General features: G+C 30.2%; 5 protein-coding genes across 6 annotated transcripts; 3 read left to right on the top strand and 2 right to left on the bottom strand.

Moving 5' to 3' along the window:
* The first annotated feature begins 2,060 nt into the window (after positions 1–2,060).
* Positions 2,061–3,793, top strand: LOC119678596 (RNA-binding protein with serine-rich domain 1-B). The gene is made up of 3 exons (XM_038090520.1): positions 2,061–2,272; positions 2,339–2,533; positions 2,605–3,793. Coding segments are annotated over exons 1-3 (1,101 nt in total). The 5' UTR covers positions 2,061–2,270; the 3' UTR covers positions 3,509–3,793.
* LOC119678595 (probable tRNA (uracil-O(2)-)-methyltransferase) lies at positions 3,756–7,901 on the bottom strand. Its single transcript, XM_038090519.1, has 3 exons — positions 7,388–7,901; positions 7,039–7,328; positions 3,756–4,910 (listed from the first exon to the last, which is right to left on the bottom strand). The coding sequence occupies exons 1-3, from the start codon at positions 7,716–7,718 to the stop codon at positions 3,822–3,824; spliced, it is 1,710 nt and encodes a 569-aa protein (XP_037946447.1). The 5' UTR covers positions 7,719–7,901; the 3' UTR covers positions 3,756–3,821.
* Positions 7,902–8,214: 313 nt separating this feature from the next.
* Positions 8,215–11,689, top strand: LOC119678545 (2-oxoisovalerate dehydrogenase subunit alpha, mitochondrial). Its single transcript, XM_038090421.1, has 7 exons — positions 8,215–8,405; positions 8,463–8,765; positions 8,829–8,992; positions 10,620–10,687; positions 10,764–10,929; positions 11,001–11,204; positions 11,271–11,689. The coding sequence occupies exons 1-7, from the start codon at positions 8,319–8,321 to the stop codon at positions 11,611–11,613; spliced, it is 1,335 nt and encodes a 444-aa protein (XP_037946349.1). The 5' UTR covers positions 8,215–8,318; the 3' UTR covers positions 11,614–11,689.
* Positions 11,690–11,775: 86 nt separating this feature from the next.
* LOC119678546 (AP-1 complex subunit mu-1) lies at positions 11,776–13,977 on the bottom strand. Of its 2 annotated transcripts, XM_038090423.1 has the most exons (3): positions 13,909–13,977; positions 12,785–13,837; positions 11,776–12,724 (listed from the first exon to the last, which is right to left on the bottom strand). In XM_038090423.1, exons 2-3 carry the CDS (start codon positions 13,604–13,606, stop codon positions 12,266–12,268), a joined length of 1,281 nt encoding a protein of 426 aa, XP_037946351.1. In that variant the 5' UTR covers positions 13,607–13,837; positions 13,909–13,977; the 3' UTR covers positions 11,776–12,265. The 2 variants fall into 2 exon arrangements, with proteins under 2 accessions (XP_037946351.1, XP_037946350.1); XM_038090422.1 differs by lacking the exon at positions 13,909–13,977 and having other exon boundaries at positions 12,785–13,880.
* Positions 13,978–16,216: 2,239 nt separating this feature from the next.
* LOC119679604 (importin-13) lies at positions 16,217–22,255 on the top strand. Its single transcript, XM_038092056.1, has 12 exons — positions 16,217–16,327; positions 16,516–16,675; positions 16,747–16,914; positions 16,979–17,128; positions 17,186–17,364; positions 17,595–18,282; positions 18,349–18,948; positions 19,006–19,209; positions 21,079–21,216; positions 21,276–21,368; positions 21,433–21,899; positions 21,968–22,255. The coding sequence occupies exons 2-12, from the start codon at positions 16,520–16,522 to the stop codon at positions 22,047–22,049; spliced, it is 2,925 nt and encodes a 974-aa protein (XP_037947984.1). The 5' UTR covers positions 16,217–16,327; positions 16,516–16,519; the 3' UTR covers positions 22,050–22,255.
* Positions 22,256–22,867: the final 612 nt, after the last annotated feature.

Here is a 22,867-nt window from a genome sequence, read left to right as displayed (position 1 = left end):
ACATATGTATTTTATATTATATTTAAAATTTTTATTAATATAATTTTTATAACACAAAAACGTATAAACAAACCAAAATCTATCACCCCTCCATCAACTTGTGTGATGTACGACTCCGATTTTACAAGAAATCCGATTTTATTTTCAAGTCTGGAAACTTCGCTGAAATCGGATTAATCGGATTTCCTTATACTTTGGTAAATCCGATAACGAACAGCACTAAAAATATAATTATATAATAATACTTCAACAATACTTATATTGTTGAAGTAAAAACAGCTGATCAGTACAGTGTATATGAAAATTATTAAATAAATAAGCAATATTTCTATCACTTGTCGAAATTCGAATGCTAAAACAATTTGTAATTTGAATGACTTTTTCAATGATTCAAAATGTTATAAGTGTTGAAATTGCATATGTTGAATTCAGAATTAAACTATTACACTAAGTTCAGAAACACTTTAATTTCGCAAAAATCTTAATTTCATCTTCGTTTTAACGAAATTAAGTTTTTTCTATACAAAATTCAGTTTTGAGGTTAGAACGAAATCAAAGAAAATTACCTTAATTTCGTTGAAACGAAAACTCTTAATTAAGGGACATTTCGAATGCAACTATGCGTATTATAAATTTTAAGCAAAAGATAAAGTTGAGATAACGAAACAAGGATTTTTTTTAAATAAATGTCAATGACAGTTGACTTCAATAAAAGTCAACTGGGAAATATTTTGGAAGTAGTGCAAATTATTAAATTTGAATATAGAGAAAAAACTGTAACTGTTATTTATTTAAAATATAATGAAAAAAAATAATTCAGATATCAGAAATCTCCAAAAGCTAATAAAACTACTGAATGTCATCTTTTATTGCCATAATAATCTATTTTTAAAATTTCCCAGACACAAATGATGTTTCGATCATGTAATTTTTAACATTCGATTTGTAAAACATATGATTTGTTTAATTTAGGGCACTATGAACACTTACGAAATTAACTTAACTTCATTTTTACGAAATTAAGGAAATTTGACTGTCTGAACATAGTTTTTATTGGTCTGTTCCACGAGCTACTCGTAGTACCTTTAAATATAACACTGTGTATACACAAGTGCGTTCCACCAGCAAATTTTCGTGTATTTTCGTGTAAATTTTCCTAGTGTTTTACTTGAGGTTTTCTACGAATAACTCGTGAAACAGACTTAATATGAAATAATTTTGTAAAATTTTTATAAATAAAGAAAACTATGTGGCAAGGCTAAACAAATGAGAAGGAAGAAGTCATAAAAAGGAATTAAACGGGTGCGCCAAAATGTAATATTTCAACCAAGTCTCATGTATGATAGCGAATTGATGGTTAGAATATTTATATACTTGAACAGATTGATGGGCAGATAATTAAACAGATTAATGAAAATCAAAATATTTTGATATATTGATAGTGTTGCTTGTTTATCTCTATATATGATTGGATTTTTTCGGTATTCATACAAATTATATTCTATATAGAATTGTTAACATCAAAGCTCAGCACACTCGCTTAAAGTAATTTACTCTTTAAAAATAATAAAAGATATATTATCAAAATTAAGAATTTTTAAAATTTTATTATAATTATTGTAAGATTATTTTAGCATTTTACCTAAAAACTTTTTTATGCTTAATTTTACCTTAAAATACACCATATTTTAATATTAATTATCGCAATCAAACTATTAATTTAAATTTATTACATTATTAATTTAAACAAGCAATTTGACAACAAAGTGTTATGTTATGTAATGTTATGTAATTAATTAATTTAAAACACTAATATTAAATAGTAAAAATTATTTAAATTTAATTCATGAGGGGATATGTACCATAAATTTATGTACAATATTGAAGATTGATACTAATTAAAAACGCGCATAAAATTAAAAAATTCTTATATATTTGTATTACTCAGTATTAACTTATAATGTATAAAGTTTGTTGGTATATTACACCATTCTCGATAGTATATTTTGTATTTTTTTCTTTGTCCTTTTCTACCATCTGGCAGCACTATTGTTTGGGTAGATAATTCATCGACTATTTCTTGTCTCGCTTTCCTATGCACCGGTAAGGAAAATGTCAATTAAGCGCGTTAAGCTATAAAGCAAGTAGTTATTTCTAGAGTGTATTTAGTCATTATCATATTTCGGGAGTTCGAATACTTAAATTTGTCCATTTATTTTTAAAGTATACATCTATTTTATACTGCAAACAGTATCGCATTAGTTTTAAATATGTAAGTGAAAATAAAAGTGTTTACTATTTTGCGGTTGGTCGTGTAACTTCTTTATTAAATTTTCAGGGTCCGCGATAGATCGCCATCTGCCGCCGATGTTGAAAAAGACAATAAAGAAACTAAGGAAGGTGTGAAAGATGCTTTAAGTAAAGTTACTTCGACAAGTGAGGTGAAGCCATATTCGTCTAATTCGAGTCGTGGTAGAGAACGTGAACGTCGACGCAGAGGTTCAGTTTCATCAAGCAGCGATAGTAGTGCCAGGTGCGTGATATAGTTTAAATGCAGCATTATTTTCTTCTATAATATGTATTTAAAATTTTTTTTTTTTATAGCTCATCTGATAGCAGCACGTCTCGCAGCAGTTCAGACTCTGGTTCACGGTCAAGTTCTAGTAGTTCTTCGAGCAGTTCCTCCTCATCTAGCAGTTCGTCAAGTGACTCGGAACGTAGTGAAAAAATACGCCGCCGTGGTGGTGCAACTACTCGTAAAAGTTTATCACGTTCTCCAAGGCGCGCTTCGAAATCTCCTCGTAATAAAGTATCAAAAGAACGTGATCGCAATAATCGCGCACGTAGTCACAGTCGTTCTAGATCACGCGATCGTTTGCGACGGGCTTCTAATGATCGCGGTGGTGGCGTTATACGCACACGGTCTCAAAGCAAAGAGCGTGCGACAGGAGATGGCAATAAACGCCGTTCTCGATCTCGCTCTCCTGCATCCCGTTCACCAAGAAGGCGTAATCGCAGCTCGGGTGAACGTAGTCCTCAAGCAAAACGTCGCGAACGTTCACCTACTCCAAAACCTGTACGTATACATGTTGGTCGATTGAGTCGGAATGTTACCAAAGAACATGTACAAGAGATATTTAGCTGTTTTGGAGAGGTAAAAAATGTTGAATTTCCGACTGAACGCTTCCATTCGGCGCTTGGACGTGGTATTGCTTATGTTGAATTTGCAACCCCCGAAGAATGCGAACAGGCCATGAAGCAAATGGATGGTGGTCAAATTGATGGACAGGAAGTGAGCGTTTCACCCGTGTTTACACCAAAAATACGTCCTATGATGAGACGTCCATCCCCAATACGGCGTCCAATGGGTCGCTGGCGCTCTCCACTACCATTTAATCGCTTTAACAATAGACGCCGTTCTCCTATTCGTCGTCGTTCACCAAGACGACGTTCACGTTCTCCAATACGCAGACGCCGCCGCAGCAACAGTTCTAGCAGCTCGCGTTAAACATTGCGAGCGCGCATCAAAGTTAATAAATTAAAAATCTGATTATATCGTTTTATGTTATTACATAAGACATGTATAATGTGTAATTTGAACGATCGTTTTTATAAATATCTCTTGATTTAGCAGATCACTCTTCTTTAATGTATTAATATTATTCAGAAGTGATCAACGATATTTAAAACTTTTGCGAGTACTGTACGTAGATTGTTATATTCTAAAATTTAAAAAATTAATCAAGACACAAATGTAATAAAATAAAATTTCCATTTTTATTCAAATATACAATTGCGTATAAAAATTGTTGTTTTTTATGTCAATGTAGAAATGTACAGTCGTTGTCGTTTAGCGGACAGCCTTGTGGGTGGTTCGTTTTAAAGAAGCATAAACGTTTTTTGTACGTTTGTTGTTTATTTGGAACCTTTTGAAGCACTTGCGGTTTGCGAATACCAATTAAATCATTGCCGCGAAATTCAAAAATCTCATGTTTATTTCTCAACAATGTTTTTATGCCTCCGCATTCTGATTTGATACGTTTTAAGTCTTCTTTCGTAAGCTTTTCAGCCAGTGCACGCATGGTTAACTGCCCACCATGATGCCATATCAAACTAATGTCTTTATTTAAGTTATTATTGTTAATTTCCAATAGTAATAAGAAAATTTTTTTCACTAAATCATCAATAATGCATCGATCTATTTTAGTACAATTTCTTACAGCAATTGATTTTTCACGTAGTTTTATTTCGTCGTCACGGTTCCCAATGCTATGTAAATTCCTTTCAATTGCCACAAATTCTAAAAGCTCCTTTACCTTTCTGTCATATTGATCCACACTGTATATGCGTTCTGTACCCATCAAAACAAGCCTTTTTGTGCTTGGAATCTTTAAACGATCTTGTATTGTAATAAAACCGCTTTTCTGGGATATGTCACGCACGTAGTTCATAAAATCTTGATAGACACTTATATTTGAGTTTCTTCGTTGATACTTTTCTCCAGAAAATTCATAGGCACAACATGGTAAAAGAAAGTAATTCATATTGTAACTTCCTATTGCTGCTAATACCGGTAACCAGGGTGATAATTCATCCGAATGATTACCAATCACCCAGTTGACTCCTACCGGCAGATTGAAATCATCTGGGTGTATTGCTTGCTCAATTAATTTTGTAGTACTTGGATACAAGGACCAAAGTTTTCTTGATCGTATATCATAGCCAAAACCGTCATAGCCTTCTTCATTAAGTATATAAACTAATAAACCATTACCGCAGCCTAAATCTGCGAAAACAGTCTCTGCTTCTGCGTTGTTTGTTTGCCAATATGTAATTAAATAAGCCGCTATCGCCAAATCTTCATAAATGAATTTTAACGGATCTGTGGACTCTTTTGCATCATCCCAGAACTTGAAAAAAAAAATACAATTAGTGTTAACTATTCGAAGTTGTTAGATCTATATGTGTACTTTATTTTAGTTTGCGAAAAGTTAAAACAAATTCCTCTCAAAAAAATGGAAAGTGGATAAACAAAATACTTATTGAGCTTGTGATTACTTGCAGATACAAAATTCAGAACTAGAAACAAGCACGACTCCGATAAAACATATTGTTTTGTATAATAACAGAAGTGAACTTAAATCATTATACTCCAATCATCATTAGGACGCCAGAAGAAACACTACGTATCTTGAAGCGGCCACATCCTGCTCCTATTAATAGGGACGAAAGCAGCAGATCTCTTTAGGTCATACAACAACAAGAAACAATACAAAATAAAATGTTCATATATAATAAAGGACAAACTTGATGTATAAGCCTAGGTAAGACAACCTCTCACCATCATTTTCTTATCTTTCATTGTCTAATATTGAATTCCTTGTAGGAATGCATGTACTATTAACAAGTACAGTTTAACAAGCTTAAATACTGTTGAATGGAGCATATAAATGGTCAAGAACTGCAACCATTTATATCAAAACTACACCATTTATTTTCGTCCCCTACTAATTTATAACGATTATGAATGCAAAAACACCGTATTTATGTATGGTATATGCCTTATATTACCCATATATATATATGGTTTAAAAACAATTATTATTATTTTATTCCATACTCCATTAGGAGCTTAAGGATACAACAAATGATTTCCAACTATCTCTATTTTGCGAAATTTGTCGAAGTTCGTTAAACGATTTACCAGTTTCAATATTAATTGTTCTCCGGGTTACCTGGGGATTCCATGTTAGCGCTGCGAGCGGGATATCGTCATAAGGTTTACGCAGGGTAAACCTTATGACTATCCACCCATATTTTTACTTTTGAATTTTAATATTAATAGATGTTTGGATAGTTTGTCTCTAGAGTTCTTCATTTGATATCGTTCTTGACATAATGGCCACATTATGTTACGAAAGCAGCGGTTGATGAAAGTTTGTAGTGTCTTTTTAGTTTTCTCCATTACAAGCCAAGTCCCTGATCCGTATAATAAGGTTTAAAAACAATAACATGAAGTTATACATTTTATGCATTACTACAGTGCTCCCTTATTGACTATTGATATGCAATATATGGCATATATCTAGACAATTTACTTAATAACTTTATAACTGTTGACAATTTAAAATAGGTAAACGTAAGTGTTTTAAACATTGTATTTTTACCGTTTTTAATTATTATATATTGTAAACATCAGTATTAGAAATAAGGCAGCCTTAACACTAAAACCTAATTAATACATCAAGGTGATTCGTTAACTGGATATGGGTAAATCTTGCAAAATAGGCCAGAAAGAAACATTTTTACATATTAGCATTCATCTTGTATAAGCAACAAATATAGCAAAATAATATACATATACATATACATATTTTGCACACGATGAGAAATAAAGAATGGATCTTTAGTCCGAGGCGATTTTAATTGGAGAAAGCGTGAGAGGAATAACAGAATACGAGTTGTTTGAAATAAGGAATAGATGAGAGACAACATAGCGCATTTGACGATTTAGGCCTGACAAGTAACTATTGAGCACATGACTATACCCTCACCCCAATTTGGCTAAGATAGATTTAGATAGATAGTCGAACCCTATTGAGAACTTTGATGCTTTGCAACCGTGGACTTGAAAAAGATACTGAATCATTCTAAAAAAGTGTGTTTTCGGGTAGATATTACTGGATGTGTTGTTATTTTTTGGAAACTATTCAAAATGTTAATATGCTTTCACAGTACCATATCAAATCTTTTACTTTTTATAAAATTCGGCTCAACTGTAAGAAGACTCAGTTTTAGTACAATAGTAATTTTAAAAATGATTTCTTCGCTTTGTACATGATATCATAGTCATTATGTGTACATTAGTATATGACTAAATAAATTTACAATTCCTCAAAAAAATGTATAATTGGAATCAATGTTTCAACTGGAGCCCCTTGTATCTATATCTAAGTAACTCCATGTGAGAACAAGAAATACCTATAACATTCAACAGCATTTATTTTTCAATTTTTTTTATTGAAAATAATACCTTACCTTTATCACCTTCTCAGCATATTTGATTTTCAATGTTTTGTATAAATCATTATAGTACTCATTGTCTATCATTTGTAACGATCTTATGTTGCTGCTGTTATCAGCTTTAGACTTTTGACACCATTTCAACAACTTAGGTTTCAGCACTTGTGTCATCCAACGTTCCGTTCGGTTAATATCCAAGTGTTGTGTTAACATCTCTATAACTATATCACTATTAACGTAACTGACAACAAAGTCTTCAAATATATTGCCACTCATATTGCAGGTGTAACGGATTTTGACAAAATCTGCAAAGCAACAAACACACGATTTTATAACTTGATTCTGTTAGTAACTAACTACCTACCAATTTTCCCTATTGCTGTGATGTTATCACCTAATTTCTTTGTTAACAACTTGTAATTGATAATGAAGCCTATACATTTATCTCGTCTTTGAGACGAAGAAGAATTATCCAAATATTTCTCCAGTTCTTCAATGGTGGAATCGCATACAGTTCTTTCATCATTTTGCTTACTAACATTTGTAACATTTGTAGTTTGTATTTGATTGTTTTCGTTAATAATTTTTTTTACACATGTTATAACGCAAGAAAATATTTTTTTATTGACTGCATGGTAATTTCGTATTAAAATGAATATACAACGCCAAAATTGTGCCTCTGTCAGTTCCGCCATGCCACGCAGTTTGATTCCACAGATTTTTATGACCGTCAACTTACTTTTTATAAAAAAAAACTTCAACAAATAACACTTGTAAAGCAGAGTTTCTACTACGAAATAAACTCAGTAGCGTGAAATATACATTCCTTATTATATTAAATGAATAATTAACAACAAAGTAAAGCTTATGAGTTAATATTATTATTATTCCATAGTTTTCTATTATCATATATTTGTTACCATAAAAAAAAATGTGGAAATTTACAATGATTAAATTCTATTGTGAATGAGTAGAAATTGCAGATCACAACAAAAAATGCAAAAAGCAAGAACGGATGATGTTATGAATTATGAGAGGATCAGCAAATCAATCGTTTCGCACATAAGCTAGAAAGGAAGAACAATAGTTTAAATAAAAATTTTTTAATAATATATTTATTTTCATATTTACCTTATATACTTTTATTAGTTATTCCTTGCCTTGTAAGCTTATATAACCAACAGCTGTTTCATATTTTACGTGGTTGGGTAGCACGACTTGCATAGACGGCAAAGTTAATTAAACCAATTTAAAAAATAAATCCACTCAATTTAATTACAATTTAAGTACACAAGATGTCTTATATTCGCCACACAAGAAAGCTTTTAAAATACATTTCACGTTTTAATAATTCGGAAATCTCATCACGAAGCAGTGTTGTGGTAGGTTAAAGAAATGTGTTAACAATATTTCATAGTCTTATAGTTAACATAATTTAGCTACCCTGTACGAGTTTGAGTCCACAACCGTACAGCACAGCTGTACCTGCTGATCATCCATCCATGTTTCCAGGTGCGAAAGCACCATTTGTCTCACAACCAACACTTACCAAGCCTAGTGATTATGCGCCAATACCAATATATCGCGTTATGGATCGTGATGGATGTATTATTGACTCAGCACAGGATCCGCAATTAGATAAAGCAACTGTTCAAAAAATGTTTAACGATATGGTGTTATTAAATACAATGGATAAAATTTTATACGAATCGCAACGTCAAGGACGTATATCTTTTTACATGGTAATCCTCATTTGTATTTGTTAAATTAACCAAATTGATATAAATACTAACAAACAATCCTAGACTAATTTTGGTGAAGAAGCATCTCATATTGGAGGTGCAGCTGCTTTAGAAATGCGCGATCTCATATATGGACAGTATAGAGAAGCTGGAGTATTGGTTTGGCGTGGCTTTCAAATTAATCAATTTATTGATCAGTGTTATGGAAATGTTGATGATGTGGGCAGGTAAGCAAAGAAAAAGTTTCGTACGTTTTTATAAGACACGTATGCAAATGCTGTAACTATATATATTTATATTTATTATATATATATATATTATATATATATATATTATATATATATATTATATATATATATATTATATATGTATTATATATATATTTTATATATATATTGTATTTTATATATATATAACTAAAGTGAATATATACCGTTGTGTAAAATGTATCCCACTTCAATTTTAATCAATTTTCACTGTCAATTTTCAATATGAACCAATATGAATGGTATTATAACACAATAGCAATATTTTATTTAAATAAAACCCATCATTTGTTGTGTTGTATTTACGGTTCACTCGTTTCTCGTAAAGACCGGTTGGAATCTTTCTCAGATTAGAATAATAAATCATTAATATAAAAAAATGTTTTGTCAACAGACAAAAAATAATATTTAAAGTCATAATTTGCTGAAATGGTTTCCCCTTGTTGTATTATGTTTCTCAAATAGATTAACAATAAGCTATTAACCCAAATCAATATATTATATATATATATAAAATATATATACATATATTTTATATATATATAAAAGAGTATTGACCAAGGATTAATACTTCAAAGAACACTTTTATAATCAGGAAAAAAATCAATATGTTATATAGATTTCATAAAGATCACATTAATCAGAAAGTTTACCATTGTATGTACTAATGGTTTCAGCGATGAAAGAAGTTACATTCACTACGATAAAAGATACACATGTAAATACAATAATAAAAATAACTCCAGTATAAAATTGTATTATTATTGTATTGTTGACTACCTTATTTAAAGGTGTAGAATTTTTTACACTTTACTAAATTCCACAAATGCTTTTATTGGAATATAGTTCTTAACAGGTCTCCTTTCTTCGTGTAACAGGAACATATTGCGTGTTTTTGTCTACGACTTTATACTGTATGACATCGTCCACTTATACATTGGTGTTATTCTAAAAACATCAATTTTAATCTAATTAAGCTATAGCTTCTCCCAGTAGTAGCGAAGAATTGTAATTAATTATTATTTACGGTTGGAGGAATTGAGGACTTAAAATATACAGAAGGAGAAAAGAGATGGAAGAAAATATAATTATAATATTAATGGTCGGGATCGATTTACTTTTTTTTTCCCTAACCAGTTAAGTACCTATGTTGCTTTAATTTTGTTTAAACTATTTCCTCATAAACTAATTCTCCTCATATATTTTTGTGTTTATTTTTTTGTAATTTTTGGTCCTAGACTTCGTAAGGTGGTGAAATGTTAAACCGCTTGGATTTGCTTATAAAATCCCATTGGGAAATAAAGTATGACACTTGGTCGTCGTAGTTGACGAATGGCTCTGGGATGTAGACCTAGCCGTCCTTGGAGCCTCACGTACCTCTTCTTCTAGTGCTATTTATTGCATTTTTTTTTATATTCCAGTATTTAACATAAACTCTTGCTGAGTTTTCCATTATTTGGTAAAACCATTAAAGTGTTTGCTAAATTCTGCGTATGGATAAAAGTAATAATATTTTTTTAAAATTAAAACATATAAATCATTTCATATTTCAATAGAATGTAACTAAAATAAAATCTTTTTTTGTTAGAGGAAAACAAATGCCTGTACATTATGGCTCGAAGGAATTAAATTTCGTCACGATATCAAGTCCACTTTGTAAGTAAAAATAAAATATGTTTGTAAAACTAGCATTTTCTGGAAAAATATATCATGAGAAGTTAACATTATTTAGCCACGCAAATGCCTCAAGCTGTTGGTGCTGCTTATGCCATGAAACGTCATGAAAACAACGATTCATGTGTTGTTTGTTATTTTGGTGAAGGAGCTGCATCCGAAGGAGATGCACACGCAGCGTTTAATTTTGCTGCAACATTGGAGTGTCCTATTATATTCTTCTGGTATTTAAAAACTATTATATTACATAGTTTTACAGTTTATTTTATTATATTATAAATAATTAAATTAACAGTCGTAACAATGGATTTGCTATTTCCACACCTTCACATGAACAATATAAAGGAGATGGTATAGCTGCACGTGGTCCTGCCTATGGAATTGCAACAATACGTGTTGATGGCACAGACGTTTTTGCTGTATATAATGCTATGAAAATGGCCCGTAATTATGTTTTACGTGAAAATCAACCAATAATATTTGAAGCAATGGCTTACCGGTATGTACTGATATAAGGCTTATTAAGAAACCTAAAATCTGTCATTAATTGTTTTGTTTCTTTCAGCGTTGGACATCATTCCACTTCAGATGATAGCACGGCATATCGTTCAGCTGAAGAAATCGAAATATGGAACTCTGTTGAACATCCGATTTCAAAATTGAAACAATATATGGTACGAAAAGGTTGGTTTAACGAAGATGAAGAAAAACAATTCGTTAAAGATGTACGTAAACAAGTTCTTAAGCAAATTTCTTTATCGGAAAAGAAGTTGAAACCCAGTTACAAAGAGATGTTTGAGGGAGTATATGCAGAAATGCCACAACATTTAAAAGAACAAATGCAGGAACTGGACAACCATGTTCAAGCTCATAAAGACTATTATCCTGTTAAAAATTTTAAAGCTTAATGGTATAAAGTGGAAAAAATTACCTGATATTTTGAAGCTCATGTAAAAAATATGAAAAATTCTAGACTTAACTAAAGTGCATTTATTAATTATAAGTTTTATTTTATGCTTTTTAGTTACCAAGTAACGAAACAATTGTTGATCATATATGTATGTGTAAATAAATATATTTGAAACTTTTAAATAATACTAAAATTTTACCACAATTACGAAATATATTTAATATATTATTATATTCTGCAGATATAATAAACTGCTCTGAATCATTAAATCTGTAACTATTTGTAAAATCACAAGCAACGAAAAATTTATGCCCAGCATTAATATGGAATGAAGTGGTATTACTCATAGATTTCAATTACAATAATTTTGAATAATTTGAAAAGAACATATAAATGAATGAAAAATTATAAAATGACTAAGAGCAAAATGATTATTATTATATTAGAGTGTTAAGGAAATGATTAAAAGATAACAATTTTAATTTGATTTAAGATTGAATTGCGGATTGTAGTAATTTATACCATAAAAATTATTCTAAAATTATATTGTGGTTTTAAGAAAATTGGTTCAAATAAATGCTTATTCATAATAACAAAAAAAAAAAAAATCGTAGGCACATTATACATGCTTTAAAAAACTCTAATTGTCTCTAATTAGTGCGCAATTGATAGTCTCCATTCTGCGTAATATAACGTACCCAAGGCAAAGCTTGATATCCGCTTTTTTCAATAATTTTTAAATAACGCACTTGTATGCCAGATGTTGTAAAATATGGTATTTCGAAACGCACTTGTATCGGTGGTTTTCCTTCAGTATTATCTTCACTTTCTACGCTTGGTAAGCCAAAATGTGCTCGCATCAAATATTCCTTGCCGCCAGGAAAGGATTTAATGGTCCATATTATAGCATTTTGTTCAGGAGCGTATTTACAACTTCCAATTGTTGTTTTGAATTTCGGAGAATCAGCATCTGCTGGCACTGGTATAACAATTTCCACATTATTTGCAGTTGAACGACGTTTAAACTGAGATTTAGCTTTAATCATATACTCTACTCGTGAATGTACATGGCGTTCAATAACGGATTCAATCCAAATTAATGGCTTAACCTGTAATATAAATTAAAATTCATTTAGTGCTATATAAAAAAATTATGCTTAATTGGTTACATGTGTATTAAGACGATATGACATTAACTCAAATTCGCCATCAGGTGGTATGAAAGATATTGTACGATCGTTTTCGAAGCGTGATAAACGTACACACTGATGAAATTTAACATCTTCGAGTTCTACAGATTTGGATTTTCCACGCCCAGTACTTTCAAAGAGTACTTTATCATTCAAACCTAATCGCAGCTCAGGCATACCAGATAAATATACGCGCATTTTGATTGCACCCACAATTTCACTTCGTAACACGTTTCCATTAGCATTGGCCAGCAAATTAACCGATTCAATAACATCTAGAAAAACTTCATTTTTACGATATTTAATACCTTCTGATCTCCAAGATACCGCATTGGTTACGGCGAGCGGTATTCGAGGTTGTAACTCAAGTTTATGTCCTTCTTGCGTTATGTATTCCTGTAAAATTTTGGAGTCCGTGGTTTGGGGATAACCAAAGTCTATAAGTTCGTCTAATAATTCATATATAATAACAAAATTGTCGCGTATAGATTCTTCCTCCAATTCCTTAAAATATTCAACAAAAACTTGAGCTATTTTATGCAAAAAGACGAACACCAATGCTATGTTAACATTTTTATTCCGTGGCGTAGTGGAAACAATGTACAAGTTATTTGTCTTAATATATGCGAATGTACAGTCAGCTGTTTGCAGTATTGGAGTTATAAGTCCTTCTTCTTCGCGTTCCATCAATAAAGGCATAAATTTGTCTATTACAGCCATATCCATATTGTCTCCACGATAGTTTCGAGAAATCAGCACCTTTCCCTTCACATCTAAAACATAAATTGCTGAAGATGACATTGCAATCGAGCTGGCGCAGTCGTTTCTATATAAATTAATATTGTTGCGAATAGTTATAGCCAAATTTTAAATATTTATTTATTCTTATATTAATATTCCTCTTCCTTTACAAATTGGTGGTTTTATTAATAATATTTCTCCTCATACTATACGTCAGCCGTTTTTACCTGTTAAAGTTGCCAACACTTAATACATCTCAAATACTCGTATTAGTAATAAGATAAGCGGGATCTGCATAACAGAAGGTATTACAATAAATAGGGAAACTAGTTTAGAATCTATATTTATTTTTTAGCTTATACATTTTTATAAAAAATAGCTGTGAGGCCATTCCGCCATACAAAATACAAGTAAAACACTGAATTCAATGAATCTTTTCGATTTTTTTTTTGCTAAAATGCTGTTAAAATTGTAATCATTTTTTTATGTTATTGTGAATGGTTACACAGTTCAAAGAATACCTTACAAGAACGGCAACTCTATTGTGAACTAAAATTGTTTTTCGTACAACAACAATTTGCCGTGAAACTTCTGAAGGAGTTATGAGCGTAAGAAAGAGTGTAATTTTATGTCTCTGTTTTGATTTTTTGAGAAAAATATAAAATTTCGTTGCGCCAAAATGTAAAAATATACCGCGTAAGTACTTTAAAAAAAATATGTACTGAACACACAAATTAGTAGTTATTTTGCTGTTATATTATATTATAATGAATAAACTTTGTAAACAAAAAATATTTTTAAATTTTAAAATGGGGTGATATTGTATTAAAGGATTTAAAAATTTAATTTTTTTTTAATTTCCACACAATAAAATGAAATTTTTACTTAAGTTCATGCACATTTCTAATATAAACGTTTTGCAAAAGTATTTTACCATTCCTGTATTATTAAATATTAGTAAGCGTTCATTTTATGTTCACATTGAGATTATAATAATAATATATTTTATAATTATGTAATAAAGGTTTTTCTAAAAGTAATGATCTACAACAATAAAAATTCATTTTTATATTATTTTAATTAATTGAATTTCTGGTTGACCATATATCGATCTCGTGTCCTGCCAAATTTGGTTATATAATTTGATTATATAATTATATACTGTTATAAAAAATAATTTTTTTTATCAATTTCTCACTGTTACCCTCGAAGTGGGTGGAGTTTTCGTTCTTTGAGTGGTATTCCTTGCTATAGATTATATGCTTCTTTGATTAATTCATTACAAATAGTTTAAGTATTTATAAAATAAATTACAGTCAAAGTTCCATAACACGAAGTACCATTTTTGCAAAGAAAAGGTTCGACTTATGTAGACTTCGAGTTAGAGAATTTTTTTTATTTTTGATAGAAACTACAATTACATTTTAAGATATTTATTTATTTGAAATCAAATACAGTACACAAGTTATAGTGGTGTAAAATATTCGGAAATCAGGGTTTGGGATTTTAATTATATTTTTCTTATTTTCAGTAAAAAGAGATTCCAATTTATATCTCATTTGTTTATTTAGTCTCATAGTGATCATCAGTTGTAGTGTCATTCGTTTGCAAATAAAAATTCAGAATTTCGAATGAGTCTTCTACTTCATTTGTGGAAGAGCTATAACACTTAATAATATCGTACTCTGTAAGAAAGCTTAACGTACAAATATAATTGTCAAGCACAATATAATCATTAAAAGTAGCATTGGTCTTCATCAATGTTATTCAAGAATATTAAAGGCATGTCGTCCTGTTCGTTCCATGTAGCAAATTGGCCAAATCCAGCATTATATTGTTATAAACTTTTCGGGAGTTTTGTTGTAGTTTTTTTTAATATCAAAAATTACTTTTATTAGATTGTAGTTTTATTTATTCAGTTCAAATAACAGCCAAATTATACTAATTTATAATTGACGTTTCTTGTATGGTAAAAATAATATTATTTATCATAGCCAAAAGATATAAGAAATTCAATTTAAATTCAGAATGGAGCATTATCGTGTTCAATGTTGTTTTACAACGGTTTTTTTAATATATTTTTATTCTGGCTGTAGGTCCCTTCTTGTTAAATAACAAAACTTTTATATTTATATTTTATAACTCTACATTTTGAGTCTCCTTGAGAGTCATCATCAGGATTACGATTATAAACGTCCTCTTCTTTGTTCTATCGTCTATATTGTAATCAGAGACAGAGTTTAATAAAAAATATTAAAGATTTATTATTTAACAAGAAGGGACTTACAGCCAAAATAAAATTATATAAAAAACCATTTGAATAACCAGGTCGAAAAATAAATTCAAAAAAATTTTTTTGCTTTCCAACTTTACCGAGAAAGAAATAAAAAGGATTTTTCAGGTTTGACATTTTATCACTTTACCGAATACCAGGTTACCAAACTATGTCAGAATACCCTTATAATATATAATAATCCAAAAGATGTAACATAGCTAAAAAACATAAAACTTAACTGTTACAACTTAGGTTAACTTTTTTTTTAGATTTATCTATTTTTATGGAAAATCTAAAAGAGGACTGCAACTATAATTTTTTTTCATGTCATACATCATACATTACATACATAAAAAAGTTGCTTTTGCTGGCGTTAAGCAAACAAAATGTTTTATTGTGAATTGACATTCTTATTAAGTGATCCGAAAAGTTGCATGAAAAATCTCGACCTCCTTAGATTTAAGTTGCATTAGCATAAATAAATTAATATTGTTAAAAAATAAAATGTAAGTTATGTGTAGTTCATATGCAATGTTATATGAATTGTAGTAATACGCAGTAATATGAATTAAGCAGATTAAATAATCTATATACTATCTCCTAAAGCTTAATAACCCAAAAACTTTGTTGTTAATAAGATTTTAACAACATTTTAAATTTGTGTGTTTAATAATATGTTGTTCTTCATATCTAGCAAAATGGATTCCATCGATATAACACGACTTGAAGAAGCAGTTATCCAGTTTTATCGGTCCACTTCTCAAGAGCAGGCCATCACACATGATTGGCTAACAAAAGCACAAGCGAGTCCACAAGCGTGGCAATTTACCTGGCTATTAATGCAAATAGGAAAGGTAAACAAATTAAATGAAAAATGCGTAGACTGGGTAGAGAGACTGTGTATGTTCTCAAAATATCTTTTTAGACTCAAGAAGTGCAATTTTTCGGTGCAATGACATTACATTCCAAATTAATGAAGCATTGGCAAGAAGTACCGCCAGAAAGTCGTGAAGAACTCAAACAAAAAATATTAGAAAAGATAGTACAATTTGCTGCAGGTCCAAAATTGGTTCTAAACCGTTTATGTATAGCGGTGAGTAAAAAAAAAATAGATTTCAGTGTGTTGCTTATTAAAATATACTTTAAAATTTGTTTAGCTAAGTGCTTTTATATTGCATATGTTCAATGAATGGCCCACAGCAATAGAGGATGTTATAAACACATTTCAGAATCAACAAATACCAAATGTGAGCAAAGAAATGCAATTATGGATTATGCTTGAAATTCTACAAGCAATACCCGAAGAGGTAGTATACAATTCTGCACTGATAGCGCGACATAATATAAATATTTGTTGTATGTAGATGCAAGCAGTCTATACATCAGTGAAACGCGTGACATTGCGAGCTCAAGTTTTTATAAGAGCTCCTTTAGTAATGGAAACTACACAAACCTATTTGCAATCACAATTAGAGCAGGAATGGGATATGGAAAGCTTTATAAACATGATTCGTACAGTAAAATGTATTTCTAGTTGGGTCAAGTGAGTTATAATGTATATCTCAACGATTGAGAACTGTAATCGTTTCTGCCAAAGAAACTGTATTTTTTTTTTACTAATATATATAAGTGTATTATTGATTTGATATTGAGCCTCATGAAAATTTAAATTTTTTGGCATACATAATTGCAATTCTTAACCACTTTTTTATTATTAAGAAAATCAGTACGTATTACATAGTAGCTCCTTTATTCTATTTTTATAATGTTTAGAAATGTTGGTTTTCCAATTGAAAGTTGCCAAAATATCACAATTATATTATTAAAAATTGTAAATAAATGTTATTGGTCATGTGTACAAGATCCTGATGGTGATGGTTGTATGTCAGCAGATGAAAATGAATTGGCTGAGATTAGCTTAAAGACATTGCAAAATATTATAATACAACCTGACTGTCATTTGTATCCTAAAACAGCGCTTTTATTAATAAAAATGTTTTTGGATTCTCTATGCAATATAACTAAAAATGAATGGAAACGTGATAATAATAATGAAGATATTGTGGTTCATATTTATACACTATTTGTATCTGCAGTTGAGCGCCATTCCCAAGTACTACTCAGTGGAATAACCACAACTGATTCTGAGTTGTCAGATCTATATAGACGTCTGGTGCATGAAATTTTACAATGTACTGATAAACCTGGTATATATCCAGTTGAGGAATCATGCAGTAACATGGCAATGGGATTTTGGTATTTGCTGCAAGATGAAGTATTAACCATGGATAACACTGAAGAACGTATTAAATGTTGGGAGTTTATAAAACCGTTGTATGCTCATCTCACTCGTATACTGGTACGAAAGGCAGAGCAACCTGATGAAACTTCAATTCATAAGTGGTCGTCTGATGATTTGGAAGCTTTTCGCTGCTATCGGCAAGACATTTCGGATACATTTGTAAGTGCATTCAACAAATTTAGTGTATTTTTAAAATTGAATGTTTAAATTGTTTAAATGTTTTAGATTTATTGTTATGATGTACTACACCATTATATTTTGGATATTCTTGCTGCTGTCCTAGATGAAACTTTGGGCGAAATGCAAAATAATCCAACACAATGGACTAAATTGGAAGCATGTATTTTTTCATTTCAATCAGTGGCAGAACATTTTGGTGGTGAAGAAAACGTTCAAATACCTAAACTTATGCGTGTGCTTTCGGAAATACCATATGATAATCTAAATGAAAAATTATTGGGTACATCATTAGAAACTGTGGGTGCTTATTGCCAATGGTTACAGGAGAATCCAAATTATATAAAACCTGCTATTGAGTTACTATTACGCGGTCTTAATTCTTCTATGTCCGCTCAGGCTACCTTAGGCTTGAAAGAACTTTGTCGTGATTGTCAATTACAAATGAAACCTTTTGCTGAGGCCTTACTGCTTGCTTGTCAACCATCTCTATCAAGAGGACAAATGAAAAATACAGACTGTGTACGTCTTATGTATAGTATTGGTAAATTAATGAGCCTGTTACCAGCAGAAAAAATACCCAATTATTTGGATATGATCGTGAGTCCATGTTTCGAAGAAGTACATGCTATATGCCAGAGTGAAACAGTAAATAATATACAGTTTTGTTTAATTCATAGTTATTTATATAGATCTTTTCAATAGAAAACAGCTTCAGCACGTCTTCGAACAATATTCCAATTAAACATGATAGCTACTCTGTTCTCGTCGCTAAATACTGATGTGGATGATGACAACCAAATCAATGAAATGCAAAGTATGCAACCGGTGCTTATTGTAATGCAAAAAACGATGCCTATATTCAGATTAATAGCAGAAGTATGGGTTGATGAATTAGAAGTTTTGGAGGTGAGTTGGACTTTAAAAGATTATTATAATACAAAAGCCAGTACATTGTAATGAAAGTGTTGTAGAGCTGTAGCAACATTATGAAATCATTGGGTTACTTATGATGTATTTATGTTGTTTTTTACCATAATGCTAGTTACATTTGATCAAGATTTTCATCATATTATTATGTATAAATTAAATATTCAGTGTTATTCACAATTTCAGTATCACTATATTTAAGATCAATTTTAATGTTAAAAAAAAAACTACACTCAATTGAATTATTATGTAACGCTAATTAATGATTTTGGTAAAAATAATAACCAAAACAATATTGTTTTCCTATTATGATGTTAAAAATAATGGTGCTATAACTAACATCGTCTTAAATAAAGTTGTTAGATTGTAAAAAATAATATACTGGAACTTAAAAACTTGCTGAAGGCTTTATCCTTAGCAAAAATTTTACAATTATTGACAACATTATTATTTCAATATTACTTGTCATCAATTGAATAACTGCTTAGAGTTGTTATTTTTTCTATTAGATTTGTTGCTGTGGACTTGTGAAGTCCACAGTAATATTGTCAGATAACAAGACTATACAAGAGTCACGAAGCATTAACACTTTGAATCGAAAAAGTCGACGAAATTCTTCTAATTAAGCCTTCAGACCAGGGATTGCGATGCCATTGATTTTGATCACCTTATTTAGTCTCGATTATCGATAGTAGACTAAAGTTTTTCAAAACAATCGATTATACTGTAGATCAGGGCTGTCCAGACTATATACGATGCGAGCCAATACAAATCACTATATAGATTGGAGGGCCGCAGAAACAAATACATACATTCATGGTTGTTTTCGATAACAATAAAAATTCGGTTATAATCTTAAATTTAGTTTTATTAATTTGTTAATATAAACATTTATTTCTTGTACTATAAAAATAAAATAATGTGGTTTTACAGTACACCAAAAAGTTTGAGTAATTGTGGTAGATTAAAAATATGTCACGGGCTGCATGTGGCCCGTGGGCTGTGCTTGGGACTTTTTAATTTTGAAAAATCAAAACGCTAAACTGAATGTCTATTATAAAGGGAAAACATAATTCAACAAAATTTACTTCCTATAGGTGAATAAACCTTAAAATTTGTTATATTTTTTTCTATTGTTAAAAGAGCCTAGTTGTTTTTTGAAGTGAATTATGTTGAAATACAACATGAATTAAGACAAACAAAACTAAACTTATACTATTGTTAGTAGCTATTGTATGCTTGTGTTGTTGTTGTTGTAACCCGTTGGCCCATGCTTGTGAATTCCCTTTGAGAGGTGTTGAACGGCACTTTGTCGTCGCTGGCGACCAGTGGCTCGGGACGTAGACCCGGCCGTTCGTACAACCCTTGTATAGTGTCATAAGGTACACTTTGTAAGTGATGCGTAAAATAATATGAAGTATAGCATTTTCAATATACGAAGTTTGTTCAAAAGATACCTTTGTTCTTAAAAAATCGTTGTTTATTCGTCAATATCTATTCTGTTCCCTTTAAGGTAATCTGTAATCTACATGGCATGGTATGAGCAAACCAATAGGCCAACATCCTCAGGAACTTCTCTAACTGTGATTCAACGATACCTTTAAACACTTATGCCTGTCAACATCAAACTGACAATGTCCAAAATGGGTGACAATATCAATATATGCCCCCATCACATGTGCATTTCTGATTGTGTTGCCTACTTTTTTCAGTTTCTTCTGAAGAATTATTTATTTTTATCAATTTATTCAACTGTCAATTTTACACTCAATTTTTTTTGTTTCCCTTATTCATTTGTTGGAAGTTTTCAAATTTTTCAAATATTCAATAAATTTTATATATTTTCAGACTGCCTGTAATGCCCTTAAACATGCGATAATAAACCTAAAAAATAGCTTTAAGCCTATGTTGCAGGATCTTTGCTATTTCATTGTAGCGATATTCCAAACAAGGTGTTGTGCACCTACTTTAGAAATATCTAAAACTGTAAGTTGCTTTTAAAATTAAACTTGTTTTTAAAATGACCTTTTTTTTTGTTTTTTTAGGCTATTTTATTATTTTATAAGGACGAAAGCAGTACATCCTTGATGCAGCAGCTTCTGGTGGAATTCGTTCTACATAGTTTTAAGCAATTTGAAGTAAGTTACATAGAAATAATGTTTAGTGTTAAAACAAAATTAATTACATTTCCTTTCTCTTCAGAATACACCTGAAAATGGGTTTTCAAATATTGCTGAAATTATAGAAATGTTCTATGCTTGCTTGACGCAACTTCTAAAAAAGATTCCGCAATCATTAGATGACAAAGCCATTTCTTACGATAAGCTTATATTTTATGCACTTAAAGCTATGACATTGCCTGAAAATGGACCAATACGCACAAGTGTACAATTCATTTCACATTTTGTGATGACATCGAGATTCTTCAGAGGAATGACACAAACTATGCTCAATGCTGGTGAAGAAATTTTACGCACAGCTGTTTTATGCGTTGGTTGTATAACGCCACGACAGCAAGTAGATAAGTTCGCTGATATATTTTTGGCAATTAATAAAAAGTATCCTGCTGAAATGGCCACCTGGCTGAAGGCAGTAATGCGTGTAGAAAATTTTCCAACTCCTATAGTGGATGAAACAGAAAAATCGAAATTTGTTTCGCATGTAATTAGGTAAGCGTTTGACTTCTTATTAATTACTTTTTATGTGCTATGTGGGAATTATATATTTTTATTTGCAGAGAAAAAGTAAACAAACGTCTTCTACAGAATCACCTTAATGAGTTTTCTATAAAAGCTCGTGGACTTACAGACAAATTTTAATATAAGTAAAGTAAATGTGCAAGGGAAGTTTAGAATCAGTCAAAACGACTGAATTAACAAAAAAAAAAATAGAAATACTTTTTGTAAACCTTAAAAAAAACCATACAAATAGTTCGTAGATGTTTAATTTTTATTTAGAATATATAACCTTCTTATGAATCCTTATAAATGCCAAATTTTCAATAGATATACTTAAATTATTTATTTCCATCTTTTTATTTAACACATGTTTATTTTTATGTATGTAGTTTTTGTTTTTATTTCTTGTTGAGTTAAACGGTTTAGTATAAAATAATATAAAATGGAAGATTTTATTGCTGTTTATTAAATAATAGCCAGCAATATGAAGTGTACTGAGTTATATTAAAGACTTTTTAGTTTAATAATTTTTATGCATTAAATATATAAGACGTGTGAAAAATAATTATAAGCAAATTTATTTAATGTTATGTTAATATTTATTTTTATATTGAAAATTCGGTCACAAACTATTTTTGTAAATAATACAATATCAATATTTTTAAATATTTAATATTATATTAAAACCTTTCATTGCAATTTATGCAATTTTATATATATATGTAATGATTTAATGTGAAAAAACAAAAACCTTCAGCATGTAATTTATAATAATGGAATATAAATAGTATTTATAATTGATGGAAAATGTAAATGTGATAATAGGTTTGTAATATCCTTATTAATAATATAATAAAATAAATATTAAAACAGTTTTTGCTTTGGTTTACAGTTTAAAGCAAATTTTCGAAAAAATTACAATACTTAAATTACAATATTTACACAGTTTGTTAGACAGA

The sequence above is a fragment of the Teleopsis dalmanni genome, chromosome 2 (genome assembly GCF_002237135.1).
Source record: "Teleopsis dalmanni isolate 2A chromosome 2, ASM223713v2, whole genome shotgun sequence".
Taxonomy (NCBI): domain Eukaryota; kingdom Metazoa; phylum Arthropoda; class Insecta; order Diptera; family Diopsidae; genus Teleopsis; species Teleopsis dalmanni.
Note: the sequence above shows the minus strand (reverse complement) of the source record. Positions and strands in the feature narration are given on the sequence as shown.